The sequence below is a fragment of the Pempheris klunzingeri genome, chromosome 4, assembly GCF_042242105.1.
Source record: "Pempheris klunzingeri isolate RE-2024b chromosome 4, fPemKlu1.hap1, whole genome shotgun sequence".
Classification (NCBI taxonomy): domain Eukaryota; kingdom Metazoa; phylum Chordata; class Actinopteri; order Acropomatiformes; family Pempheridae; genus Pempheris; species Pempheris klunzingeri.
In genome coordinates, this window is record NC_092015.1 from 19,871,611 (window position 1) to 19,888,352 (window position 16,742).

The window sequence follows — 16,742 nt, forward strand, 5'->3', positions numbered from 1 at the left end:
TTTTTCAGCTAAAGATTCCACCAGCACCACTTTTACTGCAAGAGGGCACCATCCTTTCTTAACGCAGATCTGTTGACCTTGCTCTTTCTAAAAAAAAAAAAAAAAGGGCTTTCTTTTATTTTTTTATTCTGACTGTTTTAAAATGAACCTTTTCATTATTATAAAGCTCCTTTCATTTGATCGTCGCGTTGTCTTTCATCCGGCCACAAACACACATTCCAGGGCCTTGGCTGTTGGTCATGAATGCTATTTACAGCTCTTTTGTGGATGCGACTGAGTGAGCTATTGTATGTTGATGCTTACATGCCTTTATGCATGCACACACACGGCCTTATCTGCACCTATAAATGGCCCACGTGTAACTAATAGGCTTGTGCAGTGGGTTATGAAGTAATCTACAGGTGGCGCCACATGCATCCTTTTATTGAATCAATTAAGATGTTAAATATAACTGAGCCACATGATCAGCTCCTTTTTGACCTTTCTATTTAGGATGCTTTCAAGTCTTTACGTGGATTTGACACCCACCCCGTTCACTTCACAACATGCAATTATGCTCGGGCTTATTTCTCCTCCATCAGAGCTGAGCACGGTCCTCTTTTGTCAGACCAGTCTTAACGCCACTTTGTCAGCAGGAGAGGCTTCTGTCAGTTCACACATGTGAGAAAAGTAGTCTGTTGTCCCACCCCAGAATTAGCAGCACTCTGATCCTCAGCATCTCGTGTTGCGATCCAGGCCTTTCCGTTGTCTCTGCTCGTCAACAAAGTGACGATCAAATCATTTAATGTCCGAGTTGAGGTCATCATCTACGCTTCCGAAAGCGCTTATGGCTCTAACAGCGGCTCCTGTGCTCTATCGATAACTACACCCCGTCCAATAAATCTCCCGGTGTCCAAAACAAGAGGTGCATTTGCACCCTCCGCACTAAGCTCAGTGTGTCGCCTGTAATCTGCCCCGTGTCAGATTGCATCCTGATGCTCCCAAATCGCCCTAATAGAGAGTATCCTCCGCTCGGTGCTGTGTACTAGGAAGGCCCTTATTACGCCTCTGGCTGTGGCATAACTCCTCTAATTGGTTGATCTGCCTGGCGTCTCCAGCCCTGGAGCGGGCGGATTAGAGAGGCCGATCGGTAGCCGCTGCTGTGTGGACTTATATAGAAGCGTGTCTCCTGAAATGATCCACTTCCAAACGGCCGGAGACCCTCCCTCTCCCCTCCAGCAGCCCCCTCAACGCAAAACCGCAAGTGTCAAGATGCCTGCAGCCGTGCTCCCCGGATCTCGCGCCACCTCGGGTTGTTGGGTTCATCGGTGCCACAGTGGTCCAACTCAAAGGCCCGATTTAAGGGACCGTGTCTGTGTTCTGCTTTTTAAAAGGAGTGACAGAGTGTCTTGTTACGAATCGGGATGATCCAATATTGTGTCTGGTTTGCTGAAAGCAATAAATGCAGCTAGACCAAATACATTTTTTTTTTTCAGTGAAACCGACCAGAAAATGACTTTTTATTCAAAGCAATAAAAGGAAGACGGTTTGTACTAAAATGATCTCATCAGAAAAGTTTTAGTTTCAAGATGTTGGATTGAAATTTCAAGGTAAAAAAAAATATTTAAAAAAAAAAAAAGTTTTATTTCCCTCTGCAGAGGCTTCGTTCTCCACCTGACCCTCAAAAAGTGAAATGTGCTCCACAGCAGTTGTTCTCATCCCCCCCCCCCACCCTCTACCCCCCCCCTCTTTGATCAAGCCATCAAACCTCTGAAAAAGCAGCCGAGCCTTCCCATGCACAGCTCCCACATTTCCTCCTCCATAATCCTCCTCTTTGAACGCGGCGGCTTCGGAGGCGCGAGCCGCCAGCGAGTTAAATTTATTTCCAATTCTTGTAATGATAACCCCCCCCCCCCCCCTTACCCCCCCTACAGCCACCCATCCACCTCCTCAGGACACCGACATTACTTAAACCCCCACCTGTACCGGGGTTCCTCACATTTTGCTCATACTGCAACATGCAAACAGTTTAAAAAATAAATAAAAAAAACAGCCAACTAAACTCTTTAGTTGCAAATATCTGATCAAACACCTGAAGAGAACTAAAAGTTTAATTTTGCTGTGCTATAAATATCAATAGATGTTAAATAGAACGAGAGACAAGGCAGAGAGCTTCCAGCCTGCAGGAGCTGTTTGGGATGGGAGGTATTTCCTCCCATTAATGTCAGACACCGTGTTTTCTGAAAGCCTGTTTGATCTGACTGACAAGAATATTCCTCAAACACATTCGATCAAACTCATTTTGTGCCAAACCACAACTTGGAGAAATGATTACAGGTGCCTTTACCCCCCCTCGAGAGATGTTAGTGGGACAACCTTCATACCGTGCGTGCGCATGCGTTTGTTAATTAATAAGAAGAAGAACTGCATCAGTTTGGCGAATCAATAAAGACACAGGCTGGACTGACTTGGCCTTTAACTTTAACCACAGCTCTGGCCACTGGCTTTTTGCTTTTCTTGCATAAGAATATTACGATTTCACGGCGAAATTCCTTCATTGAATATTATTAACGTTATTATAGGCCTATTTAATATTAATTAAAAAAAAGACAATTTAAATAGTGACGACAAAAAGAAGTTTCTAAAGTTTCATCTGTTCTTCTTAGTCAAAACTGACACGCTGGTTTAAACCCTCCAGTGAAAAATGATTCAGGACACAAACCATTTATTTATTAAGTATTCAGGCACTGAAAAAGAAAAAAAAAGAAGGAAGAATTACTCAACCCTCACTGCTTTAATGCGCCTTGGTAATATGGCACTTAGAGGTTTACTGAGTCCAAGTTTAAAATATCGAATGTATTAGATTTTTGCGTTGTGTTTGTCCACAGCAAAGTTAAGAGTAAAATAAGTCCAACGCTCAGTTAATAAGAATAAATAAGAATGAACAGACAGCAGCTGCTTCAGCCTGATAAACGAACCAAGACGAATAATTCAAATAAAACGCTTTGAAACAAAGAAACACCGAGTGCCACAGAGGCCCTTTTGGTTTGATCTGAAACTTTTAGAGTTATTCCTAATTTAACACGGACCATTTGTATCGATTATATTAATTTTCATTCTTGAAAATATGATCCTGCTGCTCAGGAAAAACACTTAGTTTTACACTGGAACGAACAGGCTGCACAACTAATATGTAAAAGAAAATCATGGAGAGAGAGAGAGAGAGAGAAGAAAGTTTTTGGTGGTGTGTTTGGGAGGTGGCCATGTGTATGTACAGTGTATAGGTGTGTGTGTGTGAGAGAGAGAGAGAGAGAGAGAGAGAGAGAGAGGGAGAGAGAGAGAGGGCAGTGGAGATGTGCTCGCAGATGGTTTATATAGCAGTGGGTGTGAGCGCAGATCGCAGTCAGCTCATTACCACCGTGGCGCACTGCGCAGCTCAAGTAGATCTTCACCACGACACCTTCGGGGAAAGCTAAAGCTTTTTTTTAAAAAAAGAGAAAACAATGAGTTCTTTAAACGCATGAGCTCCAGCACTTCGCAATTCTCCACTCGGCTAAACCCGCAAGAAGCTTCGATCGACCTCTGTTAACGACCAAACGGGGTTCAGAAGAAGAAGAAGAAGAAGAAAAGCGCACGGCACCATGCACTGTCAAGCCGAGCTGAGGCTCTCCTCCCCCGGCCAGCTGAAGGCTGCCAGGCGGCGCTACAAGACTTTCATGATTGACGAGATCCTCTCCAAGGAGACTTGTGATTACTTCGAGAAACTTTCTCTCTACTCGGTGTGCCCTTCGCTCATTGTGCGACCCAAGCCGCTCCATTCATGCACGGGTAAGATGTCACCCTGTTGTTTTGGTTTTTGTTCAACCCAGTTTAAAAAGAGGAAAAAAAAATTAGAAAAGCAAGAAGGCGTTTTAGAGCCGTCAGCATTTGCAGGTTTCTGGGTTGTTCGGACACTTTTACGCGTGAGATCAATTTCATGATTGTTAATTTCTTTTGAAATTTGCGTTTGATAAAAGGCGGTGGAGTTAAATGGTGCATGCATGAATATTGTAGTTTATGTCTGCGCTGATGTGTGTGTTCATCTCACGCTGGTGTAATTACGATATCTGCGAAGTGCCACAAAGTTTTAATCATCATTTTCTTTCATCATAATTCCGCGCACATCCAGCTCTTCACGTGGAGACACTGATTCCTGCATCATTTTTTTTTTTATCATCATCATCCGTCTCACTTATATTTGTGAATTTGGATCAGCTGTTTTTTTTTTCAAGGGATTATTTCAAAATGTAAGCACAATTAAGTGATGCATCCCCCCCTCCTCCCCCCCTAAAGATGCAGCAGTGACTTCACCTTGCTCACCCTGTGCTTTACGCCATGTATCACTGCTGCTAAGTGTTCAGGGAATGAAAATCAAAGACATGCGGTGGAGTGAGTAAATTGTCAAGTGATGCTTCGGGGCTTTAGTTGGGCACAGCATGATGAATGATCAGCCGTTGGACAGATTCACACTGAAGTCAACTGAAGAGACAGATGACATGCATATTAAAAAAAAAAAAAAAATCTCCTCTCCAGAAGCCAGTGGTTACAAAGCTGGAACCTCGTTCTGCTGAGTCTCATTTATTATGATTAATATCTAGTGTTCTGCTTATCCCCCTTAGGCCTTCCCTAAAGTCCTTCCCTAAAGTCCTTCCCTAAAGAGAGTGTGTTACTAAGACACAGAAATGAATGTGACTTGGGACAAAGTTAAGGGCACAGAAATGTCATTTACAGTGTGTGCAGTCACACCACCCTGTAAAACTAATTAATTATGCTGCATGATGATTGATTCTAAAGGAAATAGAGAACAAAAAATTGCCAAACGAATGACTCAATCTACACACAGTGCAATAAAGCTTTGAATAAGAATCACTTTCTTCCCAATTTTTAGGACTTCATTTAGCACCTTCACTTTCAGATAGATAGATAGATAGATAGATAGATAGATAGATAGATAGGTATGTATGATAGGTTTGTGTCGTACTTGCTGAAAATGACCAAAATAGTACGACAAAGCTCAGCTGGCGCAGCACATGTTATCCTGTCAAAACAAAGCATCTTGACTGATTCTTAATTGTAATTCCACATGAATCCAAACAATTCGAAGGCTACCGCACACTCTAGTAACCATTAGGATAATTGCTCCAAAGTCTGAAATAATAGCCACTGCAATTTGATGATGACAGCGGCGGGTGGATAAAAATAGGGGAAGCGATTCCCTCATCCCTCTGATATGGATTGGTGTATGCTAGAGGGCACTATGACTGGCACCCCTCTGTTAGGATGGATAGAGTAACCCGCCCTGCATATCAGAACACTGTGCCCACCACTTATTTGTAGCAGCGGGGGTGTGAGACACAGTATATTCCCCAACATCAATGGCTTTTAGTGCTTGATATAGAAGCTGGCAGGCTTACAGGTCCACAGAGAGGCGGCTGGCCCCTGCATGGCCCCCTAACTGTGGAAGTTGACTTGTTCATTCTGCAAAGAGGGGTGCCATAACCCCCTGCCACCAGCGGAGGCCGCTGAAAGACAGTGATGCCAATTATGTTGCCTGCAGGAGTCGATAACTAATTAATTGTGTTTTTTAGTGTTTTTCACCGGTATACCAGCATCGTTTCCCTCCTGGTTTGTCCCATGACACTTTACTGCGAATCTAAATCCGTTGTATTTATCCGGCATAAAATAAAGGGGATAATTTTGAACACGTCAAAGTGGTTAATTCCCTGTCAGGTTCAGCAGGATCACAGACAATGAGCCCTGACCTGGTGGTGAACAGTGAACGACGTAATGGCAGGTTACAATATTTCATTTGGAGTCCCATCTCTCAGCAGGACCCAGGGCAGGGCTTTTAGTGGTGTTTTCTGGAAGAGGTGAGAGAGATTAAGATCAACTGTGGTGTAATCTCACTTGACAGCATGATGAAAAATAAAAACAGCCAAAAAAAAAAAAAAAAAAGCCGGAGTGTGTGCAGCCCGAGGGCCGCTGCGTACTGGTTTGGTACTGGCTGAGGGCTTAGAGAAGAAATCCAAGTGAGCAAAAAGGGTTTTCATCCCATCTTAAACCCTAATCCGCTGCAGACAATAAAGTCTCCCATTAAGCATAAAGCTGGCTTGAGAAGGCTGATTACACCCATGTCAACACACACACACACACACACACACACACAGGGCAAGTATGCACACACACAAAGACAAAACATGCACACGTCTTCCATCTTCAGTTAAGGATAATGTTTGACAACCTGTCACCTCCCCGCCATTTCCACACAACCACTGCCATCAGATTTTTCTATCTTGACAAAGGTTCAGTTATAAATCAGTTCTAAAAGTAGTTTATGCCACAGGCTGATTCCAGCTGCCGCAGGACGACCTGTGCGGATCAGATTTCAGATTAAATAATTAACGCCTTCGTATAATGTAATGCTTTTTGCTCGGCGTACGGCTTCAGTTGGAGGACTATGTCGGTGGGCCTGGGAAAACACTCTTGACACCCTCCTTCTCCCAGTCATTGAGAGCTGAATTGCTCCAATCTGTCATGCGTTGAAGGTGAATGATTCTAATCAAAGCGGGAAAAAAAAAAGTTAGAGCGGATAAAGAAGCTGTGTGGCCTGTTTCCCCTCCCACGCTGACAATGTTTGCTTTGCTCTCAGAGGACAAGGCGAAGAAAAAAAAAAAAAGCCGGTTTAATTGAGCAGCTCTCTAGCTGTCACCAGACTGTTTATACTTCAAAAAAAAAAAAAAAGGGCTAAAGTACACGTACAGTTGTCATAGATAAGCAATGAATCATCCATTTCAGCATCCCATTGACAAAAAAAAGAGTCAGAGAAGAAGTGTAGGTGTTGTGGTGTGGGCAGTACTGTGTACCTTCTAGAACTGGCTGCATTTAAGACTCTGGTCTCCTTCACTTCATGGAAATTATTTCAAATATTAATGCATTTCATAAGAATTGGGTCATAATAACTGAATTGTTGGTATTAAAAGGAATGCTTAACAAACAGCTCTTCTTGATCTATTCTTAGCAGGCATGTCTTCTGTAATGGTTACCATAACCACTTGTGCCGGTCCCCACATTCCGACCGTGATTATCAAGAGTATCAGTGTGCTTTTGCATGGGGCTCGGCTGCGCTCTTGCAGCTACTCAAACAGTTTATTTGTAGACTATTGACAGGACACTGGTGCTTGTCAACAGCATGTCAGAGAGACGGCTTCGCTATCAGTGAAAAGTCACCACGAGGGCTGACATTTCCCTCTTCGCTCTCTCTCTCTCTCTCTCTCTCCTCCTGTCTTTTGCTCATGCACTCCCGCCGAGGGACTGCCCGGAGACAACCTCAAGCTCTCTGTTGACAAGAGATTTCCTGACAATCGTGAAGACAAACCCTGATGTTGTTTTTTTTTTTGTCCCCGTTCAGAACGACAGGAGTTACTTTGTCGCTCTTGTGTCGTTCCATATATCACAATTTGTTACATTTGGTGAGAAATTCCTCCTGAAGAGAGTTCAAACTTTAAATCAGATAATTCATTGATGATTCAAATGTTCGAATGTTCATTGAAAATCTAACATTGGTAGAGCTCTGATTCACAAGCAAAGCAAAACTGAGGGCAACTGAAACGGAAAGGTATATATGGAGAGCGAGAGCATGCAGCCAGAGAAAAGAGGTCTTCTTGTCTAGACTTGTTGCAATAGCAGCAATCTCACGTTGGAGGATTAGTAATGATCTCAGCGCCTTACCATGATGTCATGATGAGCCCAAGGCAGTGTCTGGTGTGTGTGTGTGTGTGGGGGGGGTGTATGTGCAACTCTTCCCACCTGTGTGTGTGTGTACTTGTATGCAGTGCATGTATGTATGTATGTATGCTCCTCATGCTTCACCTGCATCTAATAGTGGGGCTTTTTGTGCATTTGTGCACAGTGTATATATGTAAGCATCTGAATTCACGTCTTATTATCCTGTAGGATTAGAACCGTAGGCTCCCACGTTTTCAAATGTCCTTCTACTTTTTTCCACATTTGCGCTCAAATCCATATTTTTCTCACCGGCTTCAAGGAAAACAACAAAACTGCTCCAAGTCACAGAGAACAATCATGTAACAGTTATATTAAAAAAAAATAAATCAATCAAAGTCACCGCCTTTGACGCTGACTTTTTGTCTCCTGTGGGCTTTGGTGTTCACATGTGTGTCCATGCGACAGATCTACCACACACATGCTGTGCAACAGCCTCCTATTTTCTCTGCTCCATTGCAGACTTTTATCTCCCTCTTTATCTTCCAACTCCACTCCCATAATCCCCTCTGTGTCCTTTTTGCTGCTCCTTATCAGCCAATGCATTACACTCTTTGCTGCTCTCAGCTGGCTTGTAAATTTTGGTTAAAGGATTGGCTTTTATATTTGAGGAGGTAAGGATTTTTCTGGCAGATCTCATATTCACTTTGGTTGACCCACCGCATCTTCTCGGCCAACACCTCCCCCCCACCCCCCCACCCCCGCTCTCCTCCCGCCAACGTCGGCTCCAGACAAGTGTTACTTTTTATTGATTCTGGCGTCTTGCTGCTTCTGTCCTCGCTGATAAAGAGCAAAAATGTGTGCGCGAGTATACGACTGCGTACAGGCGCAAGCATTACAGAGATTGCAAGGGAGGGAGAAAAGTTTATTAGCTGAGCAGTGTTTGATTTAGTTTTTTTTGGATTTTATTACAGCTCATTCTGTGTCTGAATGCGTCTCTGTGTGTGTGTGTGTGTGTGTGTGTGTGCATGTACATCATGCTGTCAGGCTGCAGTGTGTGCATGTGGTTTTGTGTTGGGAAGCCAGTTAGTATTTAACAACCTCTAAAAAATAATCATTCATTTGAAGGGTTGAGAGGAGCGGTGTAAAACACAGTCTGCGTCATTGGGATCACAGCCCTCTACATGGAGAAGGTCAAAAGCAAAACACTTTTCACAGCAAACACAGGGCAATTAAAACTGAACCTGTCTAAGCAATTACAGGCGGTCGATAATGGTACAACAGTGTGACTGAGAGGCATATAAGAGCTCACTAAAAACTCACAGTGATTCAAAAGGATATCTAATCTCCTTTTTGTTCCACTGGACTTTATTGCACTGCTCTGTTTCTGTCATCTGACGCACCGTCTCTGCTCTTCCAGGCTCGTCGTCACTACGTGCCTACCCTCTCCTCTCAGTGATCACGCGGCAGCCCCACCACCTCCCCCAGGTGCCATCTCCGGGCGGGCTCCCCTCGCACCTGCCCTTGCTCTCCCCGCAGCACCCGCGGGGCTCCGAGCCCTCGCCCAGCCAGACGCCCCTCAGCATCAGCAGCGAGTCGGAGACGGAGCGCAGCACGCCCCGCCTGAAGAAGCCTCGCCGCAGCCGCACCATCTTCACCGAGCTGCAGCTGATGGGCCTGGAGAAGAAGTTCCAGAAGCAGAAGTACCTGTCCACGCCTGATAGGTCAGTACAGTTTAAAGCCTCACAACTGATTGGATGGGATCAGGTAGATAAAAATTGCAGTTATAGTAAGTTCCACATACAAAAAAAAAAAAAAACACAAATCATTAACACACACACACACACACACACACACACACACACACACACACACACACACACACACACACACACATGTTGACAGCTGAAACAGAACACCACCTAAAAGCAAACGAAAATAAAGAAGAATAAAAAAGAAACACTCTCAGCTACCGAAAATGATTTTGTGACCAAGTTACATTCAAGAACACAAACCAACGATGACAGTTATTACTTTTCAACCAGGTGTAAAAAAGCTTTCTGAGTCATAAGTGTCACTCAACTGTGACATTCTGATAACCGGCATATCTGGCATACAGTACACGCACACACACACACACACACCCGATGCACGCACATTCACGAAGCCACACACTGCAATTATCAAGCAGTGGTTAACCTAACATCATAATTTTTGATTTATCCTGTGGGGAATGTCTCATGTAATGTGAATTTGTCTAAGCCAGGGCATTACCTCAGCATTCTAGTTGAGACAAGAGTAATGTTTTAACCCTGAGCTCTCCAGCAGCAAAGAGCCCCAACAAAGAAACACTGCCTTATTCAAGAAAACGGGGACGGCGGCCAACACAAGCAAATAGAAATGTATAACACTGATTTACTGCCAATCATTTCACACAAGTGCAGGTGTATATAAAGAACACTTTTGCTTTCTACAATAAGATGAAGTAATCTTCATGTTAATATCTGTCTTAGGTTCCATTCTATGGGTCATTTTTGGGACCTGACACGAGGTTGGACTATATTTTCCAGTTTTATTGTACGCCTCACTTTTATATTTGGCCTGCAGGCTGCTTTTCCATTACAACCCTCGAATAGTGTTGAACCGTATATGCTGTAAAATGCTTTCCTTTATAACGCGGAAGGAATTTCAAACTGCTTGTGAACCTTTGCATCAAGTAGAGACTGGATGTTTGTACACCCCACCCTCGTAACTCATCTGTGTATTTCCATATGTCTACGCTGAGAATATCAGCGGTGATTTAAAGCACAAATAAGTGGCTTCATTTTGCAGGTCGTTCATGTTTTTAGATATGCAAAGTAGCTGCGCAGACGTTGTGTCCTCGTTACAAGGTATCTGCTTACCGCATCTAATCTGAAAAGACATTAGCATATTCGGAATAAACCACATTTATATGTCATTCCATTCACATTCCCATCGGTGGGGAAAACTGCCACGATGCATTATTATTAAATATATCACATCTTGGCTCGCCTGGAGCTGTTGGACAGGCGCCACGCCTCATCTTAAAGCAGAAGCCCAGATCAAAACCAACCACCCTCACGGATGGCCGTGCCAAAATACTGTGTCCTGTCAAAATATCTGATTCTGACACTGTGTTGAAAATTAATTAAATACACAGCTGGCAGAAAAACATCAACAGAGAAAATCCCCCTTTAAAGCCAAACATCAAAGGTGTGGCGTGTTCCCCACTTTGGTTTGTTATGATCCAAAGATAACTTCACCTCTCTCTCCCTTTTCTTGGCTCGGAACTGCTGCGGTCTTGAATTGAGACTGTGTGCGGAGGCGGGAGGAACCAAAACCAAAAATATGCACGAAAAAGACTTTTAATTATTTATATCATGGTGAAATAATGATTTTATGGAGCTGCCAATGGTAATAATTAGTGCTTTAATAAACCTCCCTGTCATCATCATCATCATCACCCTCATCATTATTATTATAAGATTTTCAGCTACACCCACGCAAAAGGTATGAGAATGGAACAAAATGGCGGTCTTACAGTAGCCTGGAGGGAGTAACTCAAATATTGTTGCTGTCTCTGTAAGTGTGTGGTTTCTCTCCATTCAGAACTAATGACCATAAATAAGTGGGGTGCTTTCCTTTACTGCAATTACTTTTCCTTGCCTCCAGTTGTTGAACTACGATCGACTGGGGCACAAATGATAGTGAAGTTTGATAGACAGCTTGATTGCCTGTATGTCTGGTGGTTTTAGAAGCTCAGACACACACACACACACACACACAAAAACCCCACACAAGTGAGGTATAAGGTTATATACACATGAAAATCAGGGGTTTGTTGTTGCTCTGCTTTTTCGATTCTGTCCACGCCTTCTCTCTGTCTCGGCTTCCACTTTCACCATCAAATGAAAGCCAGTTCCTTTCACTGGGGGGAGGTGGGGTGGTGGTGGTGAGAGCCCCTTCATCTGACTCCTTAAGACTTTGAGAAGAGCAGGGAGGAGGAAATCTCATTTAAAGAAGCCAGATAACCTCTCCTTTTCCTTCACAAATGGACGCCTTGTTCACTTTATCTGTCCCTTCCTGAGGTATCGCATTACACCCCAACCAATAGCCCTATTAGTCATGGATCAACACATGTGGTGGATGCATTCAGAATTTTCTACTACGGCCCAATCGTCCGGCTACAAGTGCTGTGATTGGATTACTGGTCTCGGTACAGATGTCTCAGGCGGTGTTTCCTGAGCTGCAGGTGTACAGTGTCAAACTCAAGCTACTTTGATGTGAGATTCAAAGACAGAGTTATGAGTGTAAAAGTGGCCTTACTGTACTTAAGTGTGCAATGCTGGCAACCTCTGGGCATGAAGTTGCATTAGACACTTGGTGGAAAGGTAAAAAGCACAATTAGTGTCAAGATTCTTATCAGTTCTATATATTTTCTTCAGAGAGTGCTGAAACTGATTTTAAAAGCATATGAATAATGTGGTGTATAACGTGTTCAGATTGGAGGACCCTGATTCACATGAGATGTCCGTCTGATGTGCAACTTGTCTCGTTTGTGATCTTGCAGGTTAGACCTGGCCCAGTCGCTCGGCCTCACGCAGCTCCAGGTGAAGACGTGGTACCAAAACAGGCGTATGAAGTGGAAGAAAATGGTAAGAGGCAGTACCACAGCAAAACCTTGCAGCTGGGAACAATGATTGTTGGGAAGACGAAGGTGCAAAAACAGTTTTTTCTATGTTTATTGTTCTATATTTTCTCATCTAAAAGTCTGACTTTGATGTAACTGCTAGCTGGCTTTTCAAGTATTTCCTGCTTTGCCCCGTCATAGTAAGGGAAGTAAACGGTGTGATAGTAGGAGAGGGTGTGGTGTGAGGTTTGACCGATGATGACGGCAGTGAGAGCAAACACTTTTGTAGAGGGGTCAACAACTCTGAGAACAAAAAAGATCTGAAATCGTTAAAAATGAATGAGTGCACAGGGGGGGCAGCCAGCGGCAATACGTCTTCTCTTAATTACTGTAATAGCGAGCGCTGCCTCCGACTGCTGCTGCCATTTATTACCGGAGGAGTCCACTAAGATTGTCTGTGCGCTATTCTAGGTGCTTAAAGGAGGTCATGAGGCCCCGACTAAGCCCAAGGGAAGACCCAAGAAGAACTCCATTCCCACCACAGAGGAAATAGAGGCTGAGGAGCAGAGGATGAAGATGGAGGAAGAAGACAGGATGAGGAAGTTGGCCGAGAAAGCAGCGCTGGCTCACGGAGGAGAGGCGTCTCAGCTCGAACCTCAAGATCTCAGTTCAGTAACTCACAATCCAGCAGCGGCGATGGAGGGATCTGAGCCGGAGCTGCCGCTCCTCATGCAGTCAGAGACTAACGCAGCCAGCTAAGCGACAACAACACAACCAAAGACTAATGCCAACCTGAAAACAAATAGTGCCTCAGGATCACTGTAAAAAGTCTGTGTGGTGTGTAGAGCCATCTGTTTAAGGAATTTGGCTGGAAACATATCGGTGACATTCAATCTTTACCTAATGTAGCTTTTTATTTTTATCTTATCAAAGAGCTGAAATGCATAGACGCCAACTGTACTGGTGAAAATGTGGCCTTTAAAAACTGCGTCTGAGCAGATCCCCAGTATAAGGAGTGTAAATCTGTCAAATCCAAGGAGGTCAGTCTAAGCAAAACATGTGTCATGCCTCACCTTAACGTGCATTACACACATGAAAGATCACACACACACACACCACACACACACACACACACACACACACACACACACACACACCACCGATCCTCAAAGCTGCCTCACATAGTGCATGTGCTGAAATATCAAGATCTGCCTTATTGTAGCGTCTCTACGTGTCTCTGTGTTATAAATCCCTTCACTGCCAAAACTATTACATCGAATGGCTACGGTGCCTTGTCAGTCTCAGAGGAAAGCTTTTTAAGTGTTGATAAAATAACTATCAAATGCAAGTATATTTTTTACAGTGCTTTTTGATCACAAGTGCCGTTTTTTGGAGACAGAGTTGTAAAGTTTAGAAAAAAAACACTTCTATGAGATTTGAGTTCTTCCACACAGCTTCAAGGTGCAAATGTGTTCAATCATTTGGTCAGTAACGCTTGCATTTTTAGTTTTTCAGTCTGAAAATCAATATTTCTGCCAAGCCATACACTGTATCATACTGTAGAAATGTGTATAAAGTATAAAATATATGGTCTTTCGGATATATATGTAAAACAGTATTTTTAACTGCTGTTTTAAATTGGATTAAAATAGTTTGTATGTATAATGTTTCTGCCGTCCCTGATCTTTTTTTCTTCTTTCATGGGAATCAGGACGACTCCGCTCTCTGCCACGAGGCCACTAAGACTCTTAAGCTGTCAGAGATTCTCAGAGGGAATAAATCATGGCTTGTGCCAAAGATGCAGAGCAAATGCTGTACATTTAAAATCTCAGAGACGTTTTGGCCTGCAGGCTTTGCATGAGTACCTCAATCAATGTGTTAGGCTCATTAATATAGCACTGTCGTCAACTGACTCCTCTATACACTTGGAACTTCTCCTCCTGTCCTCGTAAAGATTTGTAATTAAAGAGTTTGACTTTTTTAATTATACAGATTTATTTTTATTTGTTATTGTTTCATATGAAAAGTGCAGTATTTTTCTGATGTAAATAATGACTGTTTGTTGAGCTTGTTTGCAGTTTTTTTTTGTTTTTTTTTAGGTTTGTGTACAATCATTTTTTATCATATACAAAGTGTGTGTTTATGTATTTAAATACACTTAATAAAATAGCAGCCATTTAAATTCTACGTGGTGTTACTTGGTGCAGTCGCCTGTTGGTACAATCCTGTTTTTACTGTATGTTCTTATCCAAATGCATCACACTGCTGCTGATTTGCATGCATATGCAACCAGAAATTCAACAAGAGTTTTAGCTTGTTTCTTTTGGTGTGTCTCAAACAATCAATTAAAGTCGCCCACAGGATCCCTTTATATGACTCCAAATAATTCTTGGATGCGCTGTCACACCACGCTACTGTAATTGTGCGTAAATCAAATAGTTACAGTCGTCCTGTCAGGTTGAATTCAGGCAGATCCATTACTGAGGAGGCTTTTGAAGATGAATTAGCTGTAGTCAAAGTTCGCCATAAATCACATTCAAGAGAACAAAAGCATTTAAGCACTCTGTGTTGTGACATTTATCATCTTTATCTGTACAGCAAACAAGATGGCCTCTAGTGCACCTAAGGGCTCCTCTGTGACCTGGAGCCAGTGAGGAACAGTCTTGTAATGTATTTCTGGTGCCTGATACCGGACATGGATGGTTTGAAAAGCAAACAGCGCAGGCTAACATTGAGTAATGTGCGCTGTGCTTTAACGCCTTGTGTAAACATTCTAAGTATGCTCCATACGTGTGTGCATTCCCCACACTTCTCAGGAATATGATTGAATTCAGCCTCAGCGAATGCGTTGAACACGCTCTATTGGAGAGAGACGTCAACGCTGTCAAAACTAGCTGATTAAGAGGTGCTCCTTTCCTCATCAAAAATAAAATGTATTTTATTAGTTTTTCTCGCGCAGCGTGTAGCAACTTATGTAGCTTCTTTCAAAGTTACCTGCAAAAATCTTCCTCTGTCAGATTAATTAGAAGCAGGATTAAATTAAGCATAATTACAATGTCTGCATAGTTAGTGAGTGTGATTACAACACAGGTGAATATTAACATATATGACTGCAATTGTCAGGAGCAATGCCACATGATCAGAATTTACAAAAAACAAGATAAACTATTTAAAATAATAAAAAAATATTTTAGAGATACAGATTTTTTTAAATGACGCTAATAGAAGCATCAGAAGTCAATGTTATCGGGAGAACTTGCTAGTATGCTAATCAGCCTTACTACTAATTTAAACTCTCAGTTCTGTCACTGGAACCAATATGTATCAAGTGTAAAACAAATGACGCAAAGTTTATTCATGGATTCCGAAGAACAAAACAATCAGCTTTCAGCTTTCGTCATATTACTCGTCCTTTAATTGTCTCGGTAACTATAAACTCCTCTCCACAGTGTGGCTGCCAGTTAGAGGCATGAGCAACATAACCTGTTTTTATACCTGTGAGAATTTACGCTAACAGCTGTTGGCATCTACAGTAGTTATGTGTTTGGAATATATTAAAGTTTAATTATTTGGAGTTGGCCTTGCCGTTTTGCCAGGCTTATGTAAAACGTCCTTTGACTCAGCCTCACCACCTGGTTAAATTAGGACTAAAATAACAAAAGGCCTCTGGAGCAGCCACAGTGAATCTGCGTTAATTGCAGGGAATGAGTGCACACATTTTCCTATTAAATATCGCTGTGAAAAACAGAGGCTCTGGCTGGCAGGCAGGGAGGCAGGTCTGCATGGACTCACCACACTCTGCAAGTCTCCACAGGCTGCTGAGCTCCTCTGGGCTAACTGTTGTATGGCAAGGTGAAACACTGGCGGCCTAATTGGAACCTGTTATTTTCTCACAGGTCCAAGTTCAGCTGTAGGTCACAGCAGTGGAGTGGTGTCAAGCCTTGCCAGCCCCTTCACCCCCACCCACTAAGACATCCATTGCGCACCCTCACCTGTCAGCTTAGCGTACGCTCAGGTAGTTAGCAGGGGGTGATGTGAGAGGGGGAGTGGGCGTAGCTCAGGGTGTTTCGCACTCATTTGTGTCATGACAGAGGAAGTTATTTCTAAATCTTGAGTGCAGGAGCAACAGCAGGGCTTACCTAAGTCAATAAAGGCGGATGCTTTCTGCAACATGCACAATGCTCCCCATTGTCTTTCATAACAGTGGAAGAGAAGCAGTCATCATTGCCAATGGCATGACGATCACCTCCTCTCAGAGGAGTATGTGTCAGACATGTGGCTGACTGTGGCTGTTGTGAATCTGTAGAGCGAGGTGTGTTAGTATGATGTGCAACTTTTTTTTCTCCATGAA

General features: G+C 43.1%; 1 protein-coding gene across 1 annotated transcript; it reads left to right on the top strand.

Annotated features, from left to right (window-relative positions):
• Positions 1-3,590: 3,590 nt before the first annotated feature.
• Positions 3,591-13,219, top strand: barx2 (BARX homeobox 2). Its single transcript, XM_070829616.1, has 4 exons — positions 3,591-3,807; positions 9,161-9,464; positions 12,332-12,416; positions 12,863-13,219. The coding sequence occupies exons 1-4, from the start codon at positions 3,621-3,623 to the stop codon at positions 13,148-13,150; spliced, it is 864 nt and encodes a 287-aa protein (XP_070685717.1). The 5' UTR covers positions 3,591-3,620; the 3' UTR covers positions 13,151-13,219.
• The last annotated feature ends 3,523 nt before the right edge of the window (positions 13,220-16,742 follow it).